Source organism: Erigeron canadensis, chromosome 4, assembly GCF_010389155.1.
Source record: "Erigeron canadensis isolate Cc75 chromosome 4, C_canadensis_v1, whole genome shotgun sequence".
NCBI classification, from domain to species: domain Eukaryota; kingdom Viridiplantae; phylum Streptophyta; class Magnoliopsida; order Asterales; family Asteraceae; genus Erigeron; species Erigeron canadensis.
In genome coordinates this window covers 21988560-22016549 of record NC_057764.1, presented here as the reverse complement: position 1 = coordinate 22016549, position 27990 = coordinate 21988560, and the positions used below count along the sequence as shown (strand labels likewise).

At 33.3% G+C, this 27990-nt stretch overlaps 1 protein-coding gene across 4 annotated transcripts; it reads right to left on the bottom strand.

The window, feature by feature from the left end:
* Positions 1–27990, bottom strand: LOC122595163 (probable leucine-rich repeat receptor-like serine/threonine-protein kinase At3g14840). Of its 4 annotated transcripts, none has more exons than XM_043767486.1 (24): positions 27757–27990; positions 27357–27534; positions 26991–27062; positions 18360–18428; positions 18185–18256; positions 17868–17939; positions 17702–17773; positions 17526–17594; positions 17358–17429; positions 17180–17254; positions 16043–16114; positions 15869–15937; positions 15601–15666; positions 6665–6730; positions 6526–6561; positions 6376–6410; positions 5597–5979; positions 5298–5496; positions 5020–5151; positions 4769–4887; positions 1925–2135; positions 876–1116; positions 629–779; positions 1–520 (listed from the first exon to the last, which is right to left on the bottom strand). In XM_043767486.1, the coding sequence occupies exons 1-24, from the start codon at positions 27878–27880 to the stop codon at positions 176–178; spliced, it is 3000 nt and encodes a 999-aa protein (XP_043623421.1). In that variant the 5' UTR covers positions 27881–27990; the 3' UTR covers positions 1–175. The 4 variants fall into 4 exon arrangements, with proteins under 4 accessions (XP_043623421.1, XP_043623422.1, XP_043623423.1 ...); XM_043767487.1 differs by having other exon boundaries at positions 17180–17251; XM_043767488.1 differs by having other exon boundaries at positions 17529–17594.

The window sequence follows — 27990 nt, the reverse complement described above, 5'->3', positions numbered from 1 at the left end:
TTATTTTAAACTTAAATTATGAATCTATTACTTACGTACTTTTGGTCCACCAGTTTCATTACATACGATTAAATTGATAAATCTGTTGACGGAAATAATAGTATACAGAACACGCGCGCAGATGCACTACACAATTATAAAAGTTGCAACAAGAACAATGCTTAATTACTCAACTTTAATCATAAGAAATCTGACTCTTTGGATATAGGTCGTGGGAGCTAGAAGATGTCGGTTTTCTAAAACTCACATGTTCATCATATTCCACTTCGTCAAGCATTCTGAGTGCTTGTAACCTGTACTCATCATCAGATGAAGTTATAAATATGCCCGGTTCCATAATTTTAGTAGTCCCCTCGAGCATATTCACTACTTCCGACATCGTGGGCCTAAGAGTAGGGATCTTTTGAGTGCAGAGTAGAGCAATATCAACCATTCTCAGGGCCTCAGTTTTGTTGAGATCATTACCCAATCTAGGATCCACTAAGTCCATCAAACTCTCCCTTTCTTTTAAATCAACAGCCTTGGGAAGGATAAACATATAAATAATAAGACTTAGCTAGTCGATTAGTTGTTTAAGATTTTTGTAATACTGATATAATTAACTATATACAGGAAAAATGAGATTTACCCAATCGAGTAGACAAATAAAATCTCCATTGGGCCGGAATTTCATGTTACTCTTTCCGGCAACTATTTCCAGGGCAAGAACCCCAAAACTGTATACGTCTGCTTTGTAGGTTAAGGTTCCCCGTAGTGCATATTCTGGTGCCATGTACCCTCTGGAAGATAAAAAAAATGCCACTAAGGAAATAATGTTGTAAGGAAACAGGGAAGTATAGAGCTAGAATTGAAGGAGTAATGAGATAAGTATTCACATAGTTCCAGCAACTTTAGTGGTAATGTGGGTGTTCTCTTCTTCCGTAAGCTTAGCCAATCCAAAATCTGAGATCTTTGGAGTAAGGTCTCTGTCCAAGAGCACATTTGTAGCCTTGATGTCTCTATGAACCATTTTTATCACCGACTCTTCATGTAAAAATGCCAAACCTTTGGCAACACCAATACAAATTCTTTGTCTTGTAGGCCAATCAATTTGAATTGTGGTTGTGTTATCCTGCTCTAAGATCATAGAGTATAATCTTAATCAAGAGAAGTGTTTCTTCTTAGATATGTGAATCACCAGTGTTGATATGACTTTTATCACTTTTCTTGTGTAGATTTATTTGGTGTCATAACTTAGTATTGTAATAGATTACATTTTGCATATGAGCACAATGTCCAAATATTTCAAGATTCACACATCTAATTTCAATGACAATAATAATAATTCGTATATGTTTAATGTTACTTCTAGATCTGGTATCCTTACAATTGAACTAATCGAATTCTTTGTATAATTACTTTCCACATATCGTTTAAAATAAGTTAATAAGTTTGTGATGCTCATTACAAGGTACTATCTGATCAAGTACATGGCATTGGCAACACATATAATATCAATAGGTGACTAGCTAGTGTTAATTGACTTAGAGAAAAAAAAAGTGTGTGTGACAGATATAAGGAGTGCCTACATGGAAGAGATACATGTATACATTGAAAGACCAATATGATATGAACTAGCTATGACATATGAGTGGCGCCAATGGCAAACTTTGGTTCCCTCATCAGTAGCCAAATCGGCTGGCCCTTTAACCGATGCCACCAGGACGCCTTCATTGGTTGTGTATTGGTTTGAACCCACTACCGGTGGTACTGTTGGTAATGTGCCAGAAGGCCAATAGTTGGTAATGTTGCTTTTGATCATTACGAAATGGTAGTATTTTAAAAAAATTGACTACCGGTCTAACTTTCTTATGTATTGAACAGTGCAAATTAACTTTAGAGCTTCAAACTAATTTTCATGGACGGAAGAAAAAAGAGAGAATACCAAAAAGAGCATGCGCCAGAGAATTATTCTCCATGTACTCGTAAACAAGGAGTAGGTGCTTGCGTTCCACACAACAGCCATGTAGCCTTACAACATTAGGGTGTCGGATACCAGCTATCATGCCTATCTCATTGACAAATTCACGGTTTCCTTGCTTTGATTTAGAAGAAAGTTGCTTCACAGCAATTAGAGTTCCATCTAGTAGTGCACCCTGTATAGAGATCGATATATGAGCTACAGTACTTTGATTTCTTTAACATTTTATGTTGGTATAAGTTGTTGAAGATAAACTAAATATAGAATATAATAAAGTATAAGGGTGTATTATGTGTAAGTCTGAAAGATAGGAAGTTGTAACCGTACATTGAAAGGATATGTCGGTATATTGTGTCTATTAGAAGTGTCGGTCCATAATCTATATATATGGACAGCCGTACAAACAGAAAACTTGTAATCTAATTCTGCAATTTCATAATAAACTTCGTAGTGTATATATCATAGAATATTGTGTTATTGCTCGTGGATTACCAACAGTGGCATAAGAGCGGTTATCGATTCGGGAAGAAGAAAATCTATCAGAAGATCACCGTTTTGATTCTTGTATAGAAACGAAGACAGAAGCGTTTTTGATTCAGGGAAAAGGAAAATCAATCAAAAGGGGTACTGTTTTACACTCATACAAAAACAGAGTCAGAATCGGTTTTTCATTCAGGGCTGTTTCTTGTTCGGAATAAGAACACCAAAAACAAGGGTGCAACGTTTTTGGTAGAAGAAATTAGAAAACGTTTTGGCTGTCTGTGATTTTGGAACAACAAGGGTTTCGATTTGATTTTTTTTTTGTTGTTGTTGTGCAAAGGAAGAACAGGGGAAATGAACAGATACGTATTTTTCTTTCTTCACTTTTTTGTTTTCATTGGGGTGATTGAATAGGAAAAGAAACACATTTGTATTTACTCTGAGAAGAAAAATTAGTCGTATGACTTTTTGTTTTCAATAATAATTAAAGTTTAAACATTTTTGTTGGAGTTTTGCAACTTCACAACAAAAAGATAGAAGCCAACAATTTGTGTTTTTTATTATACGTTTTCCAAAGATTTATTTAGCAACAACAAAGACATAATATTTCGTTGATAACCTTAATTGGTCATCGGGGCTTCTGGTGATTATAAACAAAAAGGAATTTTTTGTTAAAAAATTTGAAGAAAACAAATTTTTGTATAGTTTTTCTGTCAAGTGGGGTTACTTTAGAAAAACAAGAAATACAAAAACATGCGATTAGTTTTTTGAATATTGGGTTAGAGCAATATAAGATCAACAGCGGATTAGCGGGATTGATAATCAATAGCGGGTAGCGGGTTTGATTATAACCAGCGGAAAATTGCGGGGATTGATCTAGATCAACAACGGAGAAGCGGGTTTGATTGTCAATAGCGGAGAAGCGGACATAGTTGTCATTAGCAAGAGGTGGAAGTGACAATTATTTGCGAGGCGGATTTGACTTTCAACGGCAAGGCGGGTTTGATCAAACACCCAGAATTCAAGGAAACTGGGAAAGAAGAAAAAGAAAATGGCGGGTGACGGATCCAAGAAAACCAACAACGAACTTATGAAGGATAGTGGAACATCAATGGCTCTCCAATGCCCGGTTCTCAATTCAACGAATTACACTATTTGGGCAGTAAAAATTAAAGCAATTTTTAATGTCCATGGACTATGGGAAGCAGTTGAACCAACCGAGGGCGCTGAAGTTGATGAAAAGAAAGACAACATGCAATTGCAATGTTATACCAAGCAATTCCAGAAAATATGGTTTTGCAAATTGCAAGTCTTACTTCGGCAAAAGAAATTTTGGAATCATTAAAGGTTCGACACGTGGGAATTGAAAGGGTTAAGGAAGCACGCATTCAGACAATCGAGTCAGACTTTGAATCTTTAAGGATGGGTGCAAATGAACCACTCGATGTGTATGCGGGAAAGATTAGTGAGATTGTTTCACAAGCGAGCAGTCTGGGACATACTTTGGATGAAAAGAGACAAATTCGCAAACTTCTAAGTTCGGTGCCAGAAAGGTTTATTCAAATAGTGGCGGCAATTGAACAATTTGCAGATTTGGATAAAATGACGTTCCAAGAAGCGGTGGGGAGACTAAAGGCTTTCGAAGAACGTACAAAGAGGCAAATTAAGGAGGAAGACATGGTTGGCAAACTTCTATATATAAAGGAAGACGCTAAGGAGAAGGGTAAACACCATAAGTGTGAGCATTGCAGTTGTGGAAACTCAATCAGAAAGACTTTGGACGTGGTCGAGGACGAGGCCGGTGGTCCAGGAGAAGTCAAGGAGATGGTCGAGCACAACGGGACAAGAGCAACATAAGGTGTTTCAAATGCAATGAACTTGGGGATTTTAGCAATGAATGTCCAAAGTGGGAAAAGGAGCATGAGGCAAATTTGATCCAAGAGGATGACGAACCAACACTGCTGTGATGGGAAGATGGATCAAGAAAGGATGAAGACCTCACTTAAACTATATTTAGTTTAAGGGGGAGTGTTGAAGATAAACTAAATATAGAATATAATAAAATATAAGGGTGTATTATGTGTAAGTCTGAAAGATAGGAAGTTGTAACCGTACATTGAAAGGATATGTCGGTATATTGTGTCTATTAGAAGTGTCGGTCCATAATCTATATATATGGACAGCCGTACAAACAGAAAACTTGTAATCTAATTCTGCAATTTCATAATAAACTTCATAGTGTATATATCGTAGAATATTGTGTTATTGCTCGTGGATTACCAACATAAGTCACATTAATACAGAAAACTAATATAGTTAGAATATAACCTTGTAAACTGGTCCAAAACCGCCTTCCCCAAGTTTATTTGAATCAGCAAAATTGTTAGTGGCAGCTTTAATTTGTCTATATGTAAATGCTCCAGTCTGCAAATCCAATCCTTCCAGTTCTGCAAAGTCACAAGGAAGCAATATCGTACCAATAAAAATAACTTCGTTATATTAACCACAATTAAGTGCCACCACACGAGACTCAGTGGCGTGGGGGGTGTTTTTATATACAACGTTATATATTTGAACACCTTTTTTACGCGATATCTGATTCCATATATAACCCCTCTGCCATGAGATACCAAGAACTACGAGAACGAGGCATAACACTGAAGCCACCGCTCCAATGGCTATAAATGTACTTCTGTTACTTGGTTCGAAATCTATGAAAAGTGAAACCTTAGGAACTTAGTTAAGGAAATCAACTATTGATCATCAATATAGAGATGAAATTAAACCGTAAATATATAGTGATCATTGGTAATGGAAAGAAAAGTTAATTAAATTTGTGGTTTGTTAACATGCATACCAGACTCCATAGAAATGGCAGATATCAGAGGTCCAAACACTCCTTTCATTGGGGCCACCGTCGTACCTTTTCCAGCATATTGAAACCGAATTTCTAACGTATTATTAGTCACAAGAACATTTTCTTTTCTTTTGATTACAGCCTTATCAACACCCCCCGCTTCTTTGGTAATATCAAAATCCTTCAAATAAATAGTTCCCTGCATATATTGAGAGTAATTGAAATCTAATCAACCGTTAGTTTAAGTGTCTTCAATTTAGAGTTGAGGTATATCAAAAGTTTTTCCAAAAATAGTAAACCTGGACATAAACATCAAAAATACGTCTTCCAAGACTTTGGTAAGATTCATTAGCCCTGATAACAATCTCTGCAAAATGTAGAGTAACCGTATACCTTCCGTTTGCTAAGCAACGACCATAGTAAGTGATAGACAGTGGAGAGAGGCGAGCAACCGTGTAAAGTTCTGAGTCTTCCATCGTGAGTATAGATACATTATTTGCCGTGTATTTATATGCATTGTATATTTTCTTATCTAGGTCCACAGTTCCTGTGCTACTAAATCCCCAACTATCATTTGAATGATAAAACTTTGCTGCTCCAGCTATATCTTGATCTGCTTCATAAGTCTTGTCTACGGTAGTAATTTTTGTCCCGCCACAATTGATATGAACTGATTTGTAGTCTAGAAGAACAAGATCGCAACATAATATGAAGGGTTTAGTATTTTAGGGTGAAAGTAACCTTTACACTTTTTTTTTATTGTGTGAATGTAACTTTCTTTGTATGTAACTAACCCGTTAAATTGAACGATTAATGTATAAGTGTGTGGGTGGCACACCGTATGAGCTGCCACGTAGAAGTTTTTGATTGGTCAACGTAAAAGTTTTACATTAATCGTCTAATTTAGCGGTACAATGAACCAAATGAAAGTGTGAAAGTTACTTAAATTCCCAAATACTTAACCCTAATATGAATGGCTCGGATTTGTTTTGGTTATGGTTTTGTTTTTTGAATTTACTTTAGAATTTTCCTTTAAGAAGGAAATGCGACATCGCTGAAAAGCATGTTCCGCACTCACCCTTGAAGCAACGATTAAGGCACTTTGCAATGTCTCTGCGCGCATTAAATCAAACATTGAAACCTTGTTAGTACGTATCTTGTGTTAACTAATTAAAAGCTAGCTACATTCACTTTAAATGACATAAATATGGTGTATATATATGCTTACGATTCATTCGCACCAATGTAGCTTCTGAATAAGTTCCTAATAAACAAAGAGGTTGTAGTAGTCTTGTAGAGTTAATTAAATATTAAAATTTGAATGAAATTAAAATGAGTACATATATAAGGCTAAAAATTAAACTTACCGTGATTCATAACAAAATGTAGGAATACTTGTTTCACTGAAGCGATTGTATGAAAGATCTCTATTACTACATTAGCAACGTACACAATGATTTTAGAAAAGTATATCCAGATAAAAATAAAAAAGACCAAGTATATAGGTTATAAGGGTGTGCTTGGTTGAGGGTTATGCACTAAGGGAGTTTGTAAGGTAATCGAAAATGAGTCTTAACGTAATTGATTCCTCCAAAAGAATGGAATGGGCCATTACTCTGTAAAATCTAAGAAAAAAAGTTCATATTTTTTCTTCCAACTTCTTTGCTTGAAGTGAAGAGTTAATTAAAGTGAAATAAAAATCAAGAAGAGCATCACGTACGACACCATGATTAAATTATAGATTAGTGGGCACGATCGAAATCTTAGAGACCGAAACACGGCGAGATTGATGGGTCGCTCGATTCTACCTACTCTAATGATAGATTAATTTTGTAATAACCCGAATTTTTAATATAAAAGTATAAGGTAAATGAATTTTAGTAGTTAAGATAAATAAATAACAATAATAAAATATGAACTTTGTAACCGAATTATCATTAACTAATGAGAAATATTATATGTATATCTTAAAACCATCAGGCCATCATCTATAGGTGTTGACAGGAAGTTTCATCGATCAACTCGTTTGTCATGCATGCGAGGTATATCTCGAGCTAAGTACTCTTGTGTATTAATCGTTCAATCTTTAATTAGAAAGCGTTATATAATTCTAGTTGGGTTATTAGTTGTAAACATGATTACGTTAATTAAGTCAGTAACCATTAAGATCATCATTACCGGTGATGAAACAGTTTGAGGATATATATATATAAACACCATCTAAGAACTTGAGTTTTTGTACTAAACCTTTTAACTATGTAAGCTTTTGAAAAACAACTCATGGGTTTCAAAGATGATAATAGACGTTTATAATTAATCTTATGTTTTAGAACCAAGTAATTATGAGATCAGCTAAATTTATATTAATGCAAAATATGCAAGAATTGTTTTCGAAAACCTGCTCGTGGATATCACGAAGAAGATTGACACTAGGGACGTACACGTGCATAATTAAAATCGTAGTGTAGAGTTATGTAATATTAGTGTTTTAAGAATTTGTAAGATTTGGCTAATATATGAAACAAAGAAAAGTCAATGACAATAAACAAAAAGCGCTAGTGTTGGCCGGGTTTGGAATTTTATGAAGAAAATCTAGAATGGTAATTAGATAGGTGTAGTCGATTGCTAAAATTTAGTTAGATATATCGTTTCAATGTAGATTTTGTTTGACGAATTGGTGGATCGTTCGGCTTTAATGGTTTAGATGCACTTATTGAGTTACGGATTCTGGTTTTAAACTATGTTCGTTATATGATAGTACGGATTCTGATTTTCCTAAAATGTCAAAACTTTATTGGTCATATAACTGTATGGATTTTTATTTTAAACTATGTACGGATTCCTATTTTAAACTATATTCGTTATATAATAGTACAGATTTCTGTTTTAAACTTGTACGTATATGTATATGTATATATATCAAAACTATGATTTGAATGTCGTTTGTTCCTTCTGCGTTACTTTGTTGTTAAAGTGATTTTGATATGTCTTTTAAGGCCTCAAAACTATTTTGTTCGTATATGTTATATGTAGTTATGATCCGAAAGTTTTAAATAAAATCTGAATTTTTGAAATATATGTACGAAAGATCTTTATATATGTTGAAATTTTTATTCTGAATAAGGAAGCTTTTGAAACATTGTACGATATGATTATATTTGAAAAGTTATTTATAAACTTGTTGTGATATATGAATGTGATATGAAAACCCAAGCTAAACAACCTGTAGGGGTACTACAGGCACATCATTGGGGGCACCAATGGTGTGATACTTCCGTGACAGTGTGATTGGTTACGGCGTCTCCGTTTGTAGGTGTGCTATAAAAGTATTGCCCTTTTGTTTTGGGAGGCGTATGAGTCCACTCTAGTTTGTAGGTTCTGTTCTAATATGGTGGATGGTTGTGTTGTGCCCGACACACCATTTCACATTTGTAGGGTACATTTGGATATGCAGGTCCATTGTACATATGTCTGACATTTGTTTTATCGATCCTTGTGATTCGATATGCAAATGTATGCATTTTGTTTTGTTGTAAGAGCTCGATTGGCTTTGAAAATATGGAACTATGAAATGTAGGTATTTTGATAATGCTGGATTTGAAAATATGAAGCTTTATAAGCTTTTTGATAACGTTGGATACGATATGTTCTTTTGGTAATGCTAAAATATGGATTTGATCATATGACTATATTTGCTTCAGATTAATATTATTTATTTAAAATGTGTCTTTGATTCGTTAAAAATATCTTGTAAATCTTTGTATGAGTTAAATGATTTTTGTTTGAAAACCATCTTGTCTATTTTGAATAATTATTATATGTATTTCTATATCTGTGCACCGAGCAATTGGCTCAACCGCAGTTTTTCTTTCCCTGCGCAGGTTTTTATAAAAGATAGAGCAATGAACTTTTAGCTAGCTTCTGGGAATAAAGGATTTGTTGAAGATTATGGTCAAAGATTGTTTAGGCTCTAATAACTGTAAAAATATTAAAAGAAATTCTGTTTAGCACGCTTGTATTATTGTTTAAGTTCGAAATGACACTTCATATTTGAGTTTAGAAGTGTGGGGTGTTACAAATTTTTTGGTTTTTTTTTTGGTAGCTGTATTGGCACCAAGTTTCTTCTACTGTTTATATATTTAGTTTGACCCATGGATTAAACCAATAATTTGATTTTGGTGTAAATTCGGGTCTCCTACTGTTTTTTGTTTTTGTTTTGTATTTTCAACTTCTTTTTGTGGGGATAAAAATCCTGCTAAGTAAAATGAAATGATAAGTGTGAGATCTTCTAGTTCTGATAAATGTCCAAGTAATTTGAAGAAGTACTTGAAGAAATGATTTACCGTTGATGTGGATCGACTCAACGACTATGTCTATCGAGTAAAGATCAATACTTCCATCTTAGGCGAGTAAGTGTTACAAATCACGAGTGTTACAAATCACCCCTTGCAACTTAACTTTCAAGTGTGTGTCGCTTATTGATATGCTCAAATCGTGTATTAACAGGTTCGGTGTGCGCAAAATTCTCAGCTTTCAAACATGAAAATGACTCAGTTAACACTTGCCTTTGATGATTTGAGTTTGACAGTTATTCGTTTTATGTATCAAAAAAGTTAAATGTTGAACTTTAAAATATTAGAAACAATTATTTTTAAAAATAGAAAAAGTTGCATAGTACATTTTTTACTTAACAGGTACTTTAATAGGTCATAACAGGTACCCAATTGCCAGCCTTTAGTTACTACAACATAAATGTCATTTGTTTACGATTTATTTCTTCATACTTTTTAAAAGTGTGAAGAAGTTTGTTAATTTATTTATACTTAATAATGTGTAAAAGAATTTCTCATTTATATAGATGTATGAACAAAAATGTGAATAAGTTTAAAAAGTTACAATTTTTTCACACTTATAAATGTATCAATCAAAAGTTCACTGCTGAAAGTTAAATTTGTAAGATGTACGAACAAAAATGTGAATAAATTTAAAAAATCACTACTTTTTACACTTATTAATGTATAAACAAAAAGTTCATACTTAACAATGTAAATAAATGTTAAATATTTTCATACTTAAAGTGTAGTAGTTAATTTGTAACAACCAATTTTTTCACACTTACTTTTGTGTGGAGAACTTCGGTATTACCAGTGACTTTCAGTCTTTGACTCCTTTTTTATGTCAAAATTTGATATATTTTACACAACTTAAGGTGTGATTGTTTTTCCACTTAAATAAATAAGTGTGAAAAATAATGATTTTTTAACTTTCTTCGGAGTTTTATATTTGAGTTTTTATAAACATTTTCAAATAAGAACAAATTAACAAATTTTTTTACACTTTTTATAAGTATAAAGAAATAAATGTGGGCCTGTGACATGTTTATTGTAGTGTGTTGGAGAACTTGTTAATTACTACGAGTACTTATCTATAAACCCTTATAAAAGATATTGGGATTAAGATTTCAACACTTTTTCTATCCCTAAAATACCCCTCCTCACAAATAAACCCTACACAACACGCTCCTTTCCCCCCTTCCTGCAAACCATAACAAGCGCACAAACACACATACACACAAACACTACCGACCGCCCCTCCATCACCACCTACTTCCATCTCCAACCCTAATATCTTATTAACATCCCTCACTTCACTGGACCAACCACCATCGAGGATCAGAAAATTTATGAAAGTCACCTCCCAGCGTCGCGCTGGTCCATTTAATCTATCACCGTCGTTCAAATCTGGTAATTTCGAAGGGGAAAAACACCTCCTTTACCAGAAAGCCTCAACCTCTTCTAACTAGAGGTGGGTGATTGATTGGTATTTCTTAATAATCCATCGATATTTATTGTTAATAAAGTATATCTTTGAATTTCATTAACTTTTATATTATTTGCCGTCGATATTTTACTAGCATTTATTGGTTTGAAACTTAAACCGATGGAATTTTCATCGTGGCCATCGTCAATCACTGCCGGCCGCCATCAATCACTCACACCGTAATTAAATTGGTGATTGATATATGTATATCTATACCCCTACTCTAAAAGAAAACCCGCCCATTATCACCGCCCCTTCTGCCATAACACAAACAACAAACACACATATCTCACGGTCTCCACCCACCGCCCTCTACCACCACCTTCCATCTCCACCACCGCTTTGTCAACACCATCTCGACCCCCCATCTCCACCGCCACTATCTTCTGCATATTTTTTTTATTTGCAAATCGCAGTCTTTTTTTATGTATGGGAGTCTTCTTTTTTTTTTTTCATTATCTTTTGATGTCGTATTTCTTTTATTCTGGAATTGCAAGTCATATGTTTGATCTTAATGTTGTATTTTTTTTTCCCTTTTTCCAGATTTGGGATACATCTCTAACACCTCTATGCGGCCAAAACAAACGTGGAAAAACATATATTCAAGATCCCAGTAAGTTATTCTTCATATTTTTCAATAAAGTCCCTATTTTTACATAGAAATCTTAAAAATACTAATAACGGGTGTTCAACAAATCTCATTATTATAGGGAAATTTGATAGCTTTTCATCAATTAAGTCATAACCAGATAGGAAGTTGTGAGGCGTTTATTTGATATTAGGTAGGAAGTCGTTTGATTGAATTTCCATTGGAGTCCGCTTTTATACAGTCTCCAGCTGATCAATCGGGTGGTAAAATGCCACCTAATATTCGCCCGACCTTTGTTCACACATCTAGAACTTCAGTAAAATACTAAATACTATTTGCAAATAAGTACCAAGCAATTAAACGCAATAATTTACTCAATAGAATGTGGTTATCAAGTCATTTACCAATTTGCAATCCATAAGACCATAACTTGCTGGTAATACGATCTGCAAGTAATACCACCATCCATCCCCGATTAGACATGGACAATGATGATGCTTATCATGCAAATGTTCCTCTTGCTATATTACTGCATCCATATGAGATTTGAAATTGAAATAGGTAACCTCTTTGCTCTCTCATCACTCAGCCCGCTCTCATCTTATTCGTATTTTTATTCTACTGCTGCTTATTAATTTCTTTTGTTTTCGAAACTAACACCATAAGTTTCGTTGCTACCATCTGATTTGTTTCTCAGAATATTGAAAGCTTTTGCCAAAATCTTTTAGCTTTAATAGGTGGATGTTGATATCAGATTCTTAATTTTTCATCTTGATCAAAGAAGGGTAAATGGGTGGGATTTCTATTGACATCTTGCTTATTATTATTATTATTGCTATTATTATTATTGTTGTTGTTGTTGTTATTATATTTTTTCTTTTGCAGCTTTTAGACACCCATTGTGTTTGATTGTTCGTTTTGGGGTTTCGAGGTTTTAATTTTAGGTTGAGTGTAAGTTGACTAAGTTTGTTTTAGGGTTTTTAGGTTTTCTTTTTCTTTACTAAGCAAAGTTATTTACATGCTCAAATGATTACTGTTTTTTTTTCCAGGAAGTTGAGAGATTGGGGAAGATGGAGTGAAGAAATTAGTGTTCTGTCATTACAGGTATATATTTCATCTTTTTCTTATGCTGCATATGTTATAACCGAATTCCTTAATATTTCTTTGGTTGTTTTTCCTTTATTCATCAATCTGTATTGTTTTTTTAAACTTAAATTGGTATATGGTTCAAGTTCCCCGCATTATTCATGTGTTAAGTTTTTTGGATACATGTATATGTGTGTATTGAGTTTCATCTATTTGAAGTCATAAATAAAACTTTAGTGCAGCTTATAGTTGTGAGTTTGAATTTCGTCTAGGCTCATAGTTCACCAAGCGAGGATCCCGAACTTAGTCGAGAGGAAAAGAAGCATATCTTGAATAACAAGAATGTAATTTTAAACGTGATTTGATGAAATGGTTTCTTTATTCCAGCGGGATATAAGTTGCCTGCATGCTGAAAAACTGAACTGAGGTTGGGTTACAAGTCATGGTGCAACAGGTGCACTTGCTAGATGGTAAGGTTTTTGAAATCTTGGAGATGGTTCTTTTTTTCTTAATATGTTAGATTACTCGAGTTATACTAAATTACAATTTATGCATTGTTTGGTTCTTTTTATTCTATATTGCAACACATGTATAATAATTAGTATAAATGGTCTTATGTTCTAAATTGGTGTTGTCAATTGCAGTCGAAAGGTAACTCACCAAGTGCCTCTTTTGTTTCATAAAACAATGTGATTTAGTGTTGAAATAGTTAAAGGCCTGAATAATTTAGAGCTGCAGATTGCTCTTGGTAATATCTTGAAGTTCTGCAAAAAAAAATGGCAGCTTGATTTTATTGGCGGGTTCATTTACTTCATATTGGCCTTTTCAATCTTCCACAGGTATATATTATGTTAATATTCTCATTAACCTGTACTTGAAGATTGAGAATATTTCCTTAAGGTTTCTTCATAACCTTGGCCATATCTTAAAGAAAAACGATACATTTATGGGCTATGTTAGGAGCTTTTTTAAGAATGTGTGGGATGCTTTTATGTACATGCTTGGGCAATCATGTGTCATATGTGGGGTGCCATGCTACTGTTAGTGGCTGCAATATTACAAAAAAGAAAAGTAGTAATCAGAGTTTTGCATGTTTCAGCCACCTTACAGCTACTTTAATTCTCATCTTACTTATGGAATTAGGTGTTGAATTATGCATTTAACATAACCTTTTGGCTACTTCAAGGTCATCACACATTATATGAATGGTACAGATCGGTGGAAAGTGAGCACTTTTCAAACCCTACGTGTCAGGTAACTCATGTATCAAGTATCTTATGTCCACTTTTGATGTTCCAGAGGTTCAATTTTTATAAATTTGGTACTATTTTATCTTCACTTAAGTAAAATTGATTTCTTGTGCAATAATCAGGTTATTGATGTGACATGGAGCAACATATGCAAGAATGAGATGATTTCACTCTCACGAGAGGGTACAACCATATATATGATACTTGGGCTTAACATTGATATGGTGGTATATAGCATTGATAATTTTTTTCTTTGTAAGTATTACTTATAACACTATAGTAGTACTCATATTTTACTCTTCAATGGTATTTAAAACAGTTAGCCCATTAAGAATGGCCGGTTTGACCCATTTCCCTACTAGACCATCCTTTTTGCCTCATCTAAATATTAGATTTGTATATTTGACATCCATCTCTTGCATGGCTGATAAACATTCTAATATGCAGGTTCTAAAGGAATGGAAGCTAAGTCCCGAGCGGGAAAATGAGGTGAAATTGCTGCAGCCGGGCAAGCAACCATAAAAAATTTCTGAGCAACTGGAGGGCAAATGCTTTTCATTAGGATCAGCTAAATACATTTAAGATCGTTGATCGTTTTGTCATTCAACCAACGGATAAATTGCAAGTAGCGTGGTAGACGGGTCAACAACGTCTCATTGACTATTTAGCTTAAAATAGTTTGAAAATTATTTTGAGTTAGAGACTTAGTTTGAAAAATTATCTTGAGTTAGAGACTTAAAGATAGACAACGTGTATTTAAAGAAAGAAAAAAGTGTATACTTTTGCTACAAGACAATGTATGCTACTTATTTTAGAGAAGTTGGTTTAATATGAATATTTTTGTCTCCTCATCAAGAGTAAATTGCAAAATTTGTTGACATGTGTATGCTCAATGTATAGATATAGTCCAAACAAAGGTTATAACCGATAAAACTTGAAACCATGACCAGATTTTGCAATTTCAATTCTGGCATGAAGGTTGATATGTTATCCAGCGTAGGATCTTGCTCCAGCTATATTGTTTTGGTAATCGCAATATGAGAAGTCCTATCAATGGTATCCCGCTGCAACGCGCGGGTACCATGCTAGTATTAATCTATAGCTAAAGAAGTAGTCAAGGTTCTTGTACTTCTTCATTATGTTTTTAATATGTGGAAACCATTTCTAGTTTGCCTAAAGAATGTTTCCCTATTGATAGAGAATATTATTTGTTAGCCTTAAATGTATCGAATATTATTATCATGTATCTGCATTCAATGCGTCTTTGGTAGCTCTATGAGCACGGTCGACGAGTAGTACTTGTCCCTTAAAGTATCTTGAGCGTTCATACTTAATCACTTAACACACTTTATCACTTTAAGTGTTTTCAGTGATTAAGTAAAACAAAATAAAATTTTCTAGACCCCATTAACTAAAAACTTCAAGATACCACTATGTGTGTGCGTGAATGCATATATGTGTATCTAAGTCTGCCCATACACAGATCAATTCATATGTTTAATGAAGATCAAACATGTGGCACAAAAGTAACACTAAAATCAAGCTTGAGAAAGCATACCGCGTATTGTCTCCTTCTATGAACCAACGAGGAATGGTACCATTAAGGAAGTTGCCAGTAAGATACCTAGTCATTTCACCATATATTATAATCTTGTTATATTATTGACTCGTTTTTTCTTTACTTTTACGTTATTATAAATTCTTCTTTCTAATTAGTGATGAAATATATATAATATATAGATAGATGATAGAAACTTATAATATTTTTAGATATTTAGTTGTGGGAAATCATGGAAGGGAAATAAATTTAAGTTTTCAGTTCTTACATATTTTGCAGATCATTTTGTCCACTTAGATCTGGTATAGTACCATACAGATGGTTGAAACTGAGATCACTGATCAAGCATACGAGTACATAATTAATACGAAAAAGATACTTGTCAAAATATTTCTTGATAAAAATAATTATAAAAATAAATATAAGGGGGAGAACATATTACAGATGCTTCAGCTTGGACATTTGTGATAAATAATCAGGAACCGTCCCGGTTATATTACAGCTTCTCAACATCCTGCACAATTAATCAAAGTTATTGAATGTTAGGTCTAGTTTCGCTGTAAACTGGTCAGTCTCCAGTTGAATCTGGAGACCAGAAGATTTGTCCAGAAATATATTGAAGTCCAGTTGCAGTGTACAGTTAATGCAGCTGAAGACTTCCTCCAATTGAGATCTGATCAGAACTGAAGACATTCCAATTGAAGTCAGAGACAACAAGTGGAAGATGGAGAATGACAATGGCAGCGAAGCCCAGTTGACATTCTATTCAGATAGAAACTGGAGAGCATCAGTTTAAAGACTTTACAACGCTTTATACTGATTACGAGGAAGACCTTTTTGCTTTATGCAACTTTATACAGACAATATCATTTGTCTATGATTAAAGTGAAAAAGTGCATAAAGCAGGTTGGATAAAGTAGCATCTTGACTTACCTTATCAAGCATTTCAAAGGAACTCAACTAGTTTTCTTAAATGCTGTCAACCATATTTATACGACAAAGTTGGAATCCCATTGCCAATTTTGTCTATAAATAGATGTCTTTGCACAACAAGAATACAACTTTGCAAACACATAAATTGCAGTATTCTTGGTGACTTGTGCAATATTCTCTCAATCGCAAAAAGCAATATTTGACAACTTTAAGTGTTTCGATTGTTAAGAGAATTTCCAAGTTTTAGATCAATTGTATTTCATAGGTTGTTAGGATATTTACACTCGTGTATTATCTTGGTTCCGCAACAACCTTGTATTTTATTTAAAGCTAATAAATAAAATACACTTGAAAATTACATATTGGTTCACCAATTACTTTACAAGTTATTTACTTTATTGCATTGTATTTACTTATTTACATTTGTCATCTTAATAAGTAATCTTCCAGTTAACCTGGTATACTGTTCACTGCAACTGGTCATGTCCAGATCCAGTGAACGTATTGCAAAGTATATCACCATTGACATAGATGTGTCTTCAGTTAGTACCATCTCTTGAGTCGGGACTTATATTAAAGATTAAGCAAGTTGCTAGATAGTATTCAAACTAAAGAACTTGCTTTTAAAAAGGGTAATACGACTTACAACTTTTTAATGTTTTTCATGCCAATTAGATCTGGAAACCGTGGTGAACCTTCTCCACTTAAATCAGAGATTCTTCTGCACACGAGTTATATGAGAACATACATATATATATATAGACTGAGATTAGTAATATATACATTGATATGAAGATCCTTAGAGAACCTCTTAATTAACTTACAATTCTTCCAATTTGCTCAAGAATGAAATGCTGGCTGGAATTGGTCCTTCCATGCCACTAGCATGCATCTCTCTAGTAATTTATGAGATATATAGTAGTTGGTATTTGATAAAAAATAAAATAAATAAATAAATAAATAAATTATGCATATAATTGAAGACTAATTACAACATCCGAAGTTCTTTCCAGCTTTCAAGGCTTGGGATTTTTCCAGTGAAACTGTTGCTACTTAGTCGGCTGCGTGAGAGGACAAGTATAGATAATGAATGTATAAAGATAGAATGGCGAGTGGAACGTTTCGGAATGGAAATACTAGTTATAAAAGGTAGATTGTGTATACGTACAGTTCCTCCAAGTTTCTCAGATTATTAAGCTCCACCGGCAACTCACCAGAGAGATTATTTGCATTAAGGACCCTACATTAATTTTGTAGCAATTATTTATAAATAACTTAATTTCTCAATAACTATAATATCATGTATCTTTTGATGTAGTAGAAAGAAGGCATACAGATTTTTGAGATTTTCTAACTTTCCAAGCTCAGCTGGAACTGTTCCAGAGAACATGTTGCTCTCCAGACTCCTGATATATATATATATATATGGGATTAGTTTCCTCGAATGTAAGAAAGTTTGAGCGAATGTCTATTGTAGGAAATAACTAAAGTTGTGTGTATTGTATGTAAACAACTTTGAAATAATGTTTATTATATGTAAGAATTTCGTTTCAACCAATTAAAATCTGACAAGTGGCACCTCTATATATATCCATCAAACACAATTTAATTTAAAATGTGTACGTGTTAAAAAGAGAGAGGGAAATAGTACAAATAAACAAGTGAGGTAATGTTGCCCAAATATGTTGGAATCCTTCCTGACAAGCGATTCACAATAGCAGACCTACCATGACACGTACGTTAATTACTTTCCTTCAATTCAATTCTATTGTGTAGGTAAAAGATTGGCAAAAATATCATTAACTATGATTTAGAAAAAAACTCACAAGTATTCCAGATTGGTCGAAGCCCATTCTGGCGGTATGGTTCCATTTAAGTAATTGCGGGCCAAATCACTACAAAAACATATATATATATATATATATATATATCAAAATGATGCCTAGAATCAATACTTTATATGGAAAATGATAACCGTTAAAATATGGATTCGCTAGGAAGACATGATAATGTTAATATCAGTGGTTAGCAAACATTAGCTAGCGAGCATTGTTGAAGTTAAATTAAATATAGAATATGAGTAATAAAGTTTAAGAGTGTATGTCTTAAAGTTAGGTAGTTACCCCATGCCCCAATGCAGGGATTGGGTCTTGTTGTTGTTGGTGTTAAAGTTAGGTAGTTACAAAACCGTTTATTGAAACGGTATGTCGATATGTTGTGTCCATTAGGTGTGTCGGTCCAAAGTGTATATATATGGGCCACCCAACAAACGTGAAACCTTGTAATCTTATTCTGGAATTTCATAAAGCTCAGAGTGTATATATAATAGACATTGTGTTATTGCTCGTGGATTGCCAACAGTGGTAACAGAGCGGTTATCCATTTGGGGAAGAAAGAAAATCGATCAGAATGTCACTGTTTTCATTCTTATACAGAAACAGAGACACAGCGGTTTCCGGTTAGTGGTTGTTCTTGTTCGAATTTAAGAACACCAAATACAAGGTGCAACGTTTTGGTAGAAGAAATCAGAAATCGAATTTGGCTGCCTATCTGTAATTGGAAATGTACAAAGGGTGTTGTACGTTCAAAGAAGAAGAAAGCAAAAGAAAATTTAGAAAAACAGAGGAAGAAGACGAGATAAGTTCTTTTCCTTTTTTATTTTTTATTATTTTTGGGAGTGCAATTGAACGTTTTTCTTTGCTTTAATATTGTTGGTTTGCTACTTTCAATATATCAAAAACATAATAAAAATAATATCAAAAACATGATAAAAACTTTGGTGGTACTCTTGTAATTTCAAGATAAACAAAAGGGAAGAACAACAATTTGATTTTTTTTTCTTTTGCAAGGAATTTATTAAGTGACAATAATATCATAAATATTTGTTTGTGTAAAAGGAAATCATCGGTTTTGGTGATCATATAGAAAGATATTATAGTTATGGAAGAATCAAATTATTGTATAGTTTTTCTCTCAAGAAGGTATATTTTAGAATGACGGGAAATACAAGAGAAGGGAAATTTTGATTCTTAGACAAAGTAGGTTACTGGTTTTAGAAGATTAGGTTACAATAGTTTAAGATCAACAATGGATTAGTGGGATTGATAATCAATAGCGGGGTAGGGAGTTTTGATTGTCAGCAGCAAAATAGCGGGATTGATCTAGATCAACAGCGAAGAAACGAGTTTGATTGTCGATAGCGGTGTAGCAGACATAGTTGTCATTAGCAAGAGGTGGAAGTGGCAATTATGTTCAAGGGGGATTTGACTTTCAACACTAATGGCATACACATTTGATGGCATATAAGTAATGTGCCACTATATCATGGTTTTTAGTGACATATTTTGGTGTGACACTATAAATATGAATCTTTAGTGTCACTTTATAGTTTTTGTCATTATAGTATATTATTTATAGTGACACAAAATATAATATGGCATTAAAGGTCAGTAGTATTTGTGACACTTATGTTATCTTTTGCCATTAAAAGTTAAACCCGCTCAAACATTTTCATTTCCCGCTTAAGTTTCCTACTACCCTTTTTTATATCCCAACACACCCAATCCACATACATAAAACAATGGACATACACAGATTTTATATCCCACCACGAGTAACTTTTAGTACTATTAAATTCTCTCTTCTTTTACCACCATTAATTCAATTATCATCCGCTTGCCTAATATTAATTCCTACACAACCTTCTACTGCATCATTTATCACATAAGAGCACCTTGTTGTATGTCTTCTTACAATTTTATATAGTTATAATTTCCCTTATGTTTGTGAGTTTTAATTTTAGTTTGTTTTTTTCTTTTCTGTCATTTTCTTCTTTTATGTTATGACCTTTTTAGATTGACTTTTATTTTGTGTTGAAAATATATTTGCAGAAAAGTATTCCGTGAAAGAGATTCAAGAGCAAATAAAAAGAGATAAGTTAATTGGGATGCTAATAATAGATTTCTTTCTTGGTTAGATCTAATTATATTTATTTTGATTTACATCTAAAAGTGTTTGTTACTTTGGTGCAGATCTAATACCCATGACCGAAAACCACTTCATTGGATAAACAAGAAAATTAACGAATTGTCATCTATGGATCTTCATTGTTACCAGAGAGATCTACTTATTCCCTTCTGTTTATTCTACTTCTTCCATTATTTTTTAGATCTATGATACTTATTTACATTATATTTGTTATTTGAATTTTTTTTTATATATGTAATGGAATTTGGAAGTGTATAAAGATAGTAGCATTTGTTAATTGGAAAGTTATATTTCTTTCAACTTCTTGTTACGTATTTGATTTCCTTTACAACCGTAATTGTTTCTATATTATTTGTTCCATAAAGCTCAGATGTGGAAGTTGTTTTACTTTTTTATATCATGAATTCATGATTGACAATTTTTTGACAAATTAATTTAGCCAAAATTTTTAAATTTGATTTAGTTTTAGTGGCACAAATCATATGCGGTAGTAATTTTTTTTTAACAATGGCACAATAAAAAGTGTCACAATAACCATATAAATTTGCAGCGGCACATACAACAAATGCCACAAAAGGGCTTTAGTGGCACCGCTAGTAATGACACTTTTTTTGTATGTCACCACATCTTAAGTAGGCTTTTAGTGGCACTTTCACTTTTAATGGCATTTTTTGTATGTCACTAAATGTCATTTTATTTGTAGTGGCGGGTTTGATCAAACACCCAAAAATCAAAGAAACCGAGAAAGAAAAATAAGAAAATGGCACGTGACGGATTCATGAAAAACAACGAACTTATAAAGGACAGCGGAACATCAATGACTTTCCAATGACCGGTTCTCAATTCAACGAATTACACAATTTGGGCTGTAAAAATTTAAGCAATTTTTAATGTTCATGGAATCTGGGAAGTAGTTGAACCTATAGAGGACACTGAAAATGATCAAAAGAAACACAATATGACAATTGGAATGTTATACCAAGCAATTCCATAAAATATGGTTTCGCAAATTGCAAGCCTTTATTCGGCAAAAGAAATTTGGGAGTCATTAAAGGTTCAACACGTGGGAATTGAAAGGGTTTAGGAAGCACGCGTTCAGACAATCGAGTCAGACTTGGAATCTAAAAAATGGGTGCAAATGACCACTAGATTTCTATGCGAGGAAAATACATGAGATTGTTTCACAAGCAAGCAGTCTTGGATATACTTTGAACGAAAAGAGACAGATTCGGAAACTTCTAAGTTCGGTGCTAGAAAGGTTTATTCAAATAGTAGCAGCAATTGAACTATTTGCGGATTTGAATAAAATGACATTCCAATAAGCTGTGGGGAAATTAAAGGTCGTCGAAGAATGCGCAAAGAGGCAAATTAAGGAGGAAGACATGAGTGGTAAACTTTTATTTACCAAGGAAGTTGCAAAGGATACCGGGAAATACCATAAATGTGAGCATTGTGATTGTGGAAACTCAAATCAGAAAGACTTTGGACGTGGTCGAGGACGAGGCCAGGGTCTGGGAGAAGTCAAGGCAATGGTTGAGCACAACGGGACAAGAGCAACATAAGGTGTTTCAAATGCAATGAACTTGGGAATTTTAGCAATGAATGTCTAAAGTGGAAAAAGGAGAATGAGGCAAATTTGATTAGAAGAGGATGATGAACCAACACTGCCATGATGGAAAGTTGGATCAAGAAAGGATGAAGACCTCACTTAAACTATATTTAGTTTAAGGCAGAGTATTGAAGTTAAACTAAATATAGAATATAATAAAGTTTAAGCGTGTATTATGTTTATGTCCTAAAGTTAGGAAGTTACATAACCATATAGTGAAACGGTATGTCGATACGTTGTGTCCATTAGATGTGTCGATCCAAAGTGTATGATATATGGGCCAACCAACAAACAGGAAACCTTATAATCTTATTCTGCAATTTCATAATAGAGTTCATAGTGTATATATCATAGAGATTATGTTAATGGATTAGCAACAAGCATGAGTTATTGATAAGTTTAATGACTCATCATACATTTTATATGTCATATTTGGGTAGAAAAATCAAAGAATGTCAAATTTGGGTAGAAAGATCTTTGGGTCACCCAAAGGGTCTTATGACTCACATGTAATACATGATGTGACTTGATCTATTTAGAAATACATTGAAGAGTGCGTAAATTTTTACATAGTTCTTTCTTTCACAAAAAATGACAAGAGAACACAATAAGACAATTTATAAATTAATTGTAAAATTATTTCACCAATAAAATGTTGACACCATCCTTCACATCAACATCTAGATCTCAAAATGGGTTATCTACTTATCTTTCTACACTACAAAGACAACCTTATAAAGACTATTGTTGTTGGTATAGATTACCAAGTGTAATTTTCTGTAATTACATTGTTACATGAGTTGTATTTGTAAAAACAAATTTTGAATCTTAGTAGGTCTAGAACTCTAGATTCATTATCTAGTTAGTCTAGTAATATGGTTAAGCATGTATTCAAGTTACTTTATCTAATATTAACGTTGTAAATTTCTTACACATGTATAAAAAAGTACATCATAGAATTGTTTAACTATTGTTTACTTTAAATTGTTTATGTTTATTTACTCACATTACTCTGGGGTTGTGTGAGATTCGAATATTGTGTTTGAGTGTGAAAGAAATAGAAAATTATGGTAAAATGATAAATTTGTCTCTGACTTACTGGGCCCAAATAGAAAGTGTTTGTTCACGGAGTGTCAATTGAAAAATTTTAAAACTTTTTAGATTTAATTTGATATTTTTTTTACTTTAGACTAACAACAGCAAAACGTGACAATTTGAACGAACAAAAGTGTCATTTTCTCTAGTTTTCTTTATAAAATTGAGTAAATAAAATTGTTCAAACCCCGGAACTAATAATGCGCAATTACGCATAACAAAGTTTCTCAAAATATACACAAAACTAGTACGTACATCTAATATTGTTTGTATGTACATGGTGTGTACCTAAGAACCAATGTACATATCACCTCATCTTATATTGTTAGGCTGGACGGAGTCGTTAGGCAGGGAACCGGTACCGGTCCGGTACCGGCGTGCACACCGCCCCGACCTACCGGTACCGGTAGGGAGGGGACGAGTGAGGGGAGGATGGTGCCGGATACGCTGCCGATGATTTCGAACGTTAGAAAAATAAAGGTGAGGGGCCCACATGCAACGGTTAAAACAAAAAAAAAACTTTTTTTTCTCTTTTCTTTCTATTTTCTTTCTCTTCTTTCTCACTTTCTCTTTTTTTCTCTTCTTTCTCGCCGCCCCCTTCTATTCTTCTTCTTTCTCAATTTTTTTTTTCAATCAAATCAACAACCTAAACCCACAATCACCTCAGCGGGCCGATGTTGGAGATGGTTTTGGTGCAGAAACACGCCCTTTGTGAGCAGTACGGATGACCGACGCCTTAGTTGTATGTTTTACTTGTTTTTGTTTGTTAGAATAAAATTATGTGTTTTAAATGTGTTTTAAGTTGTATTGGTTTTAATTTATGAAATAAAATGTTTTATTTGAATAAAAATTAAATGGAAATGAAATTAAATAAAAAAAGGTGGGGAGGGGAGGGGAGGGGAGAAGTGGGCAAGCTCTCCCCCCACCCTTATAGATAGATAGGTAAATGTATATATATATGTATATATATATATATATGTACTAGTCTTAATACTTGTTCGATATATGGTAGCTATATAGATTCTATCATAAAAAATTCGAATATGTCTTACACATGTGTAGATATATATATGGTAGTTTATTGGTAGATATATGAAAAAGTTCAAATACAAAGGTTGCTTAAGGAACAAAATGATAGAATTGAAGGATAATTTTTAAATTTTTTCTTCTTTATTTTTTCTTTTTAATTCTTTAATATATTTTAAAAACTTTTTTTTAGTGAAAACCAATCCAAAAAAAAAAGTTTTAAAAATAAATCCCTAAATATGTGTAGTTTTTTATACCTTTACACATGTGTAGATGTAGATATATATATCTACACATGTGTAAGTTGTATTTGTCTTAATATTTTTATTTTCTAAAATTTTTTTTGAGAATGAGTTGATGTTAAAAGAAAATACATAACTTAAAAAAAAAATAAAAACTAAAAAAAAGCTAAAAAAAAAAAAAAATCAAAAATGAATCTTCTCTTCGTTCTCTCTTTAAGCTACCACTCTCTGATATATCAAAAAAGTGAAGATGGGGTTGTCTCATACCTAACTTGGGTGAAAAACTCTTCACATCTTATTTTTTTTCTTCTATAAAACTTATGAGGCCCAATCATCTATTGAATATAGAAAAAATATTTAAAAAATAGTGTGTGAGAAGTTTTTCACCTAGGTGTATAACAACTCCACACTCACTTTTTTTTTTCTCTCACTCTCTCTCTCTATATATATATCATAGAGATTAAATGAGAAGGTCCCTTAAAGAGAGAAGGGAGAGAAAGTTCGTTTTTGATTTTTTTTAGATTGTTTTTTTGAATTTTTCTCTTTTTTTCACTTTTTTCATTCTCTCTTTAATTAACTAATTCCATATAAAAATTTTAAAAATATTTTTAAAATAATTTTTTTTCAAAGGGCGTAGCCCGTAATCTATAGGCGAAGCCTCTCAGTCTATGGCGGAGCCATGATAGCTAAGGACGAAACCCGTTAGGTAGATCACCCCATCACCAATCACCCCCTATGACCTATCACCCCCTATGACCTATCACTCTCTATGACCTATCACTCTCTATGACCTATCACTCCCACTAGCTACCCTTTATTAATATCCTTAAGGACGAAGCCCCGTACCATACCCTTACATGTATAACTAACTAACTTGGGTTAGAATTTTTTTATTTTTTTAAAATTTTTTTATGGATTGAGTTAATTAAAAAAAGAATGAAAAAGGTAAAAAAAAAAAATCAAAAAACAAGCTAAAAAAACAAAAAAGAAAAACCGACCTTCTCTCTTTAAGAACCTTCTCTCTGGATCTCTACCCTATATATATATAGATACAGGCATGAGAGTGTAACCAACTATGACCAAAAGGCTATGTAACGTACCCATCTACTCGACTTGCCATCTAGTGTAACCAACTATGTATTTTGGGTTATGCAATGTAAGCAACCGGTTAAACATTAAGTTACTGGTTACCACTTTAATTTGTATCTCTTATTAAAAAAATTGCCATCTGAAGCAAGTAAACAACTCTTCTCGAAGAATATGACCATGAATATGTAATAACAAGCTTTGTTGCACAAAGTGAGTCGAAGACCATAACTAACTATGCAACAAACTTGCAAGCATATCTGGTGAGCAGCCAAAGCTATAGGACCTTGCCGAGCAGCCATTGATGTTCCCAGGGTGGTTGTCGTAAGTAATGCAAGAGTTCTTCCTAGGAGAAAACCCCCTAAACAAGCAAAATACCAAAGAATAAAACACCATTTTTTCCGGCGAATCAGCATTTTTCCCGGCGAGTGTTAGATTCGAAAACTTTTGGTCAGGGTTGGTGCGGGATCAATTTTTGAGTCGATTGGTGGTAGTTTCAAGTCTTAAAACGAAGAAACAACAAAGTTATCGCGATTTTAATTTTTCCGAAAAATCACCATTTTTTTCGACGAGTGTTGGATTCAAAAACTTTTGGTCAGAGTTTGTGCGGGATCAATTTTTGAGTCGATTGGTGGTAGTTTCAATTCTTAATTCGAAGCAACAACAAAGTTATCACGATTTTAATTTTTCCGGCGAATCACCATTTTTTCCGGCGAAGGTTAGATCCGAAAACTTTTGGTCAGGGTTTGTGCGGGATCAATTTTTGAGTCGATTGGTGGTAGTTTCAAGTCTTAATTCGAAAAAACAACAAAGTTATCGCGATTTTAATTTTTACGGTGAATCACCATTTTTTTCCGGCGAAACAACTATGGCCACATGTGTGTATAACCGGGTGGAAGCCTTTTATAGCCAGTTGCTTACATTGCATAACCCAAAAAACAAAGTTGGTTACACTAGATAGCAAGTCGAGTAGATGGGTACATTACATAGCCTTTTGGTCATAGTTGGTTACACTCCCATGCCTTTATCCCTATATATATATATATATAGAAAAGTAAATATGAGGTTGTTCCCCATCTAAGCTTAGATGGAAACCTCTCACATTCAAATATTTTAATATATTTTTGTATTTTAAATAAATCATGGGCCCTATGATTTTTATGATTAAGAAATAAAATGTGAGGTGTTCCCATCTAAGCTTAGATGGGGGATAGCCCCATATTCACTTGGATTGAGATCCTCTAAAGTTAAAATGCATGAACTTCATAGGTGAAGTTGGTGGGTGTGGACCATTGGCTTAAAATCAATGGACAATATTAAAAAAACATTTTTGAATCTTAACCTTTGATTTTAATCCAAAAATCAAGATCATCCTAATTTTATTTATAAAATTACTATTCATATTCACGTACATTCTTTTGATGTATGGTAACTTTGCCAAGGACGGTGGAAGAACACCTTTAAGATCTTGCCCCTTAAGAGATCTGTTCATAAAGCAAATTACGACGTCATAATTCTATGGTTACACAACTTTTGGTCAAATCAACAAAGTTAAATTATATTTGACCCGTTATTAATATATATATATATATGGACTTGTAAGGTCAAAGGAACAGAAAGATCAGCCTCAAACTTGTATGTAATCTTTAATTGTGTCATGTTAACCGAAAACATGAAGTTATATTATATATGAACCAGATTAATTAAGAGCAACTACGACAAACATGGAAATTAAATAAGCAGAAAAGTTAGCAAAACACAAAATGGTAGACACATACATGTAGATAACATGACAAACATCCCCAGGGTAGGAGCAATCACACACAACTGTGTTGTTATAAAGAGGTCTGGCTGTCGACTTCGGAGTTGCCCAGTTGGAATTATTATCGCATGGGTTTAAGCTGAAATTCCAATCCGTTTTACCCAACTGTTGCGCTATTTCACGGAGAACGTTCACTGCAAGACATACAATTAAAGCATAAGAATTAATACTTATTAGTTAACACACCAAATTATTCAGTTCATAACTAATTACTACATCGAGCAAAGAAAAAAACTACTGCAACTCTTGGTATGCAACTTTTGTGAATATATCGGGTTTACTGATCGACAAGCGCTCACAAAATCACGCTTGCAATTTCATTGAAACAAAAATTATATAAAAACGTAAAAGCTTGCCTTCTTCTGGAGGAAGATATCCAACTTGAGCTTGCGCTTGTACATTGGCTACTTCAAATAACAGAAGTAGTGCAGTCAATATTAGGACCAAATGTCTTAAACTTTTATCCAAATGTATCGACATATATATATCTAAACTATTAGATTAAATTTTTTTTTGAACATTAAACTATTAGATTAAATAGATTATATTATATGAGCGTGCGTGCAATTCAATTAATGCTTAGAATTATT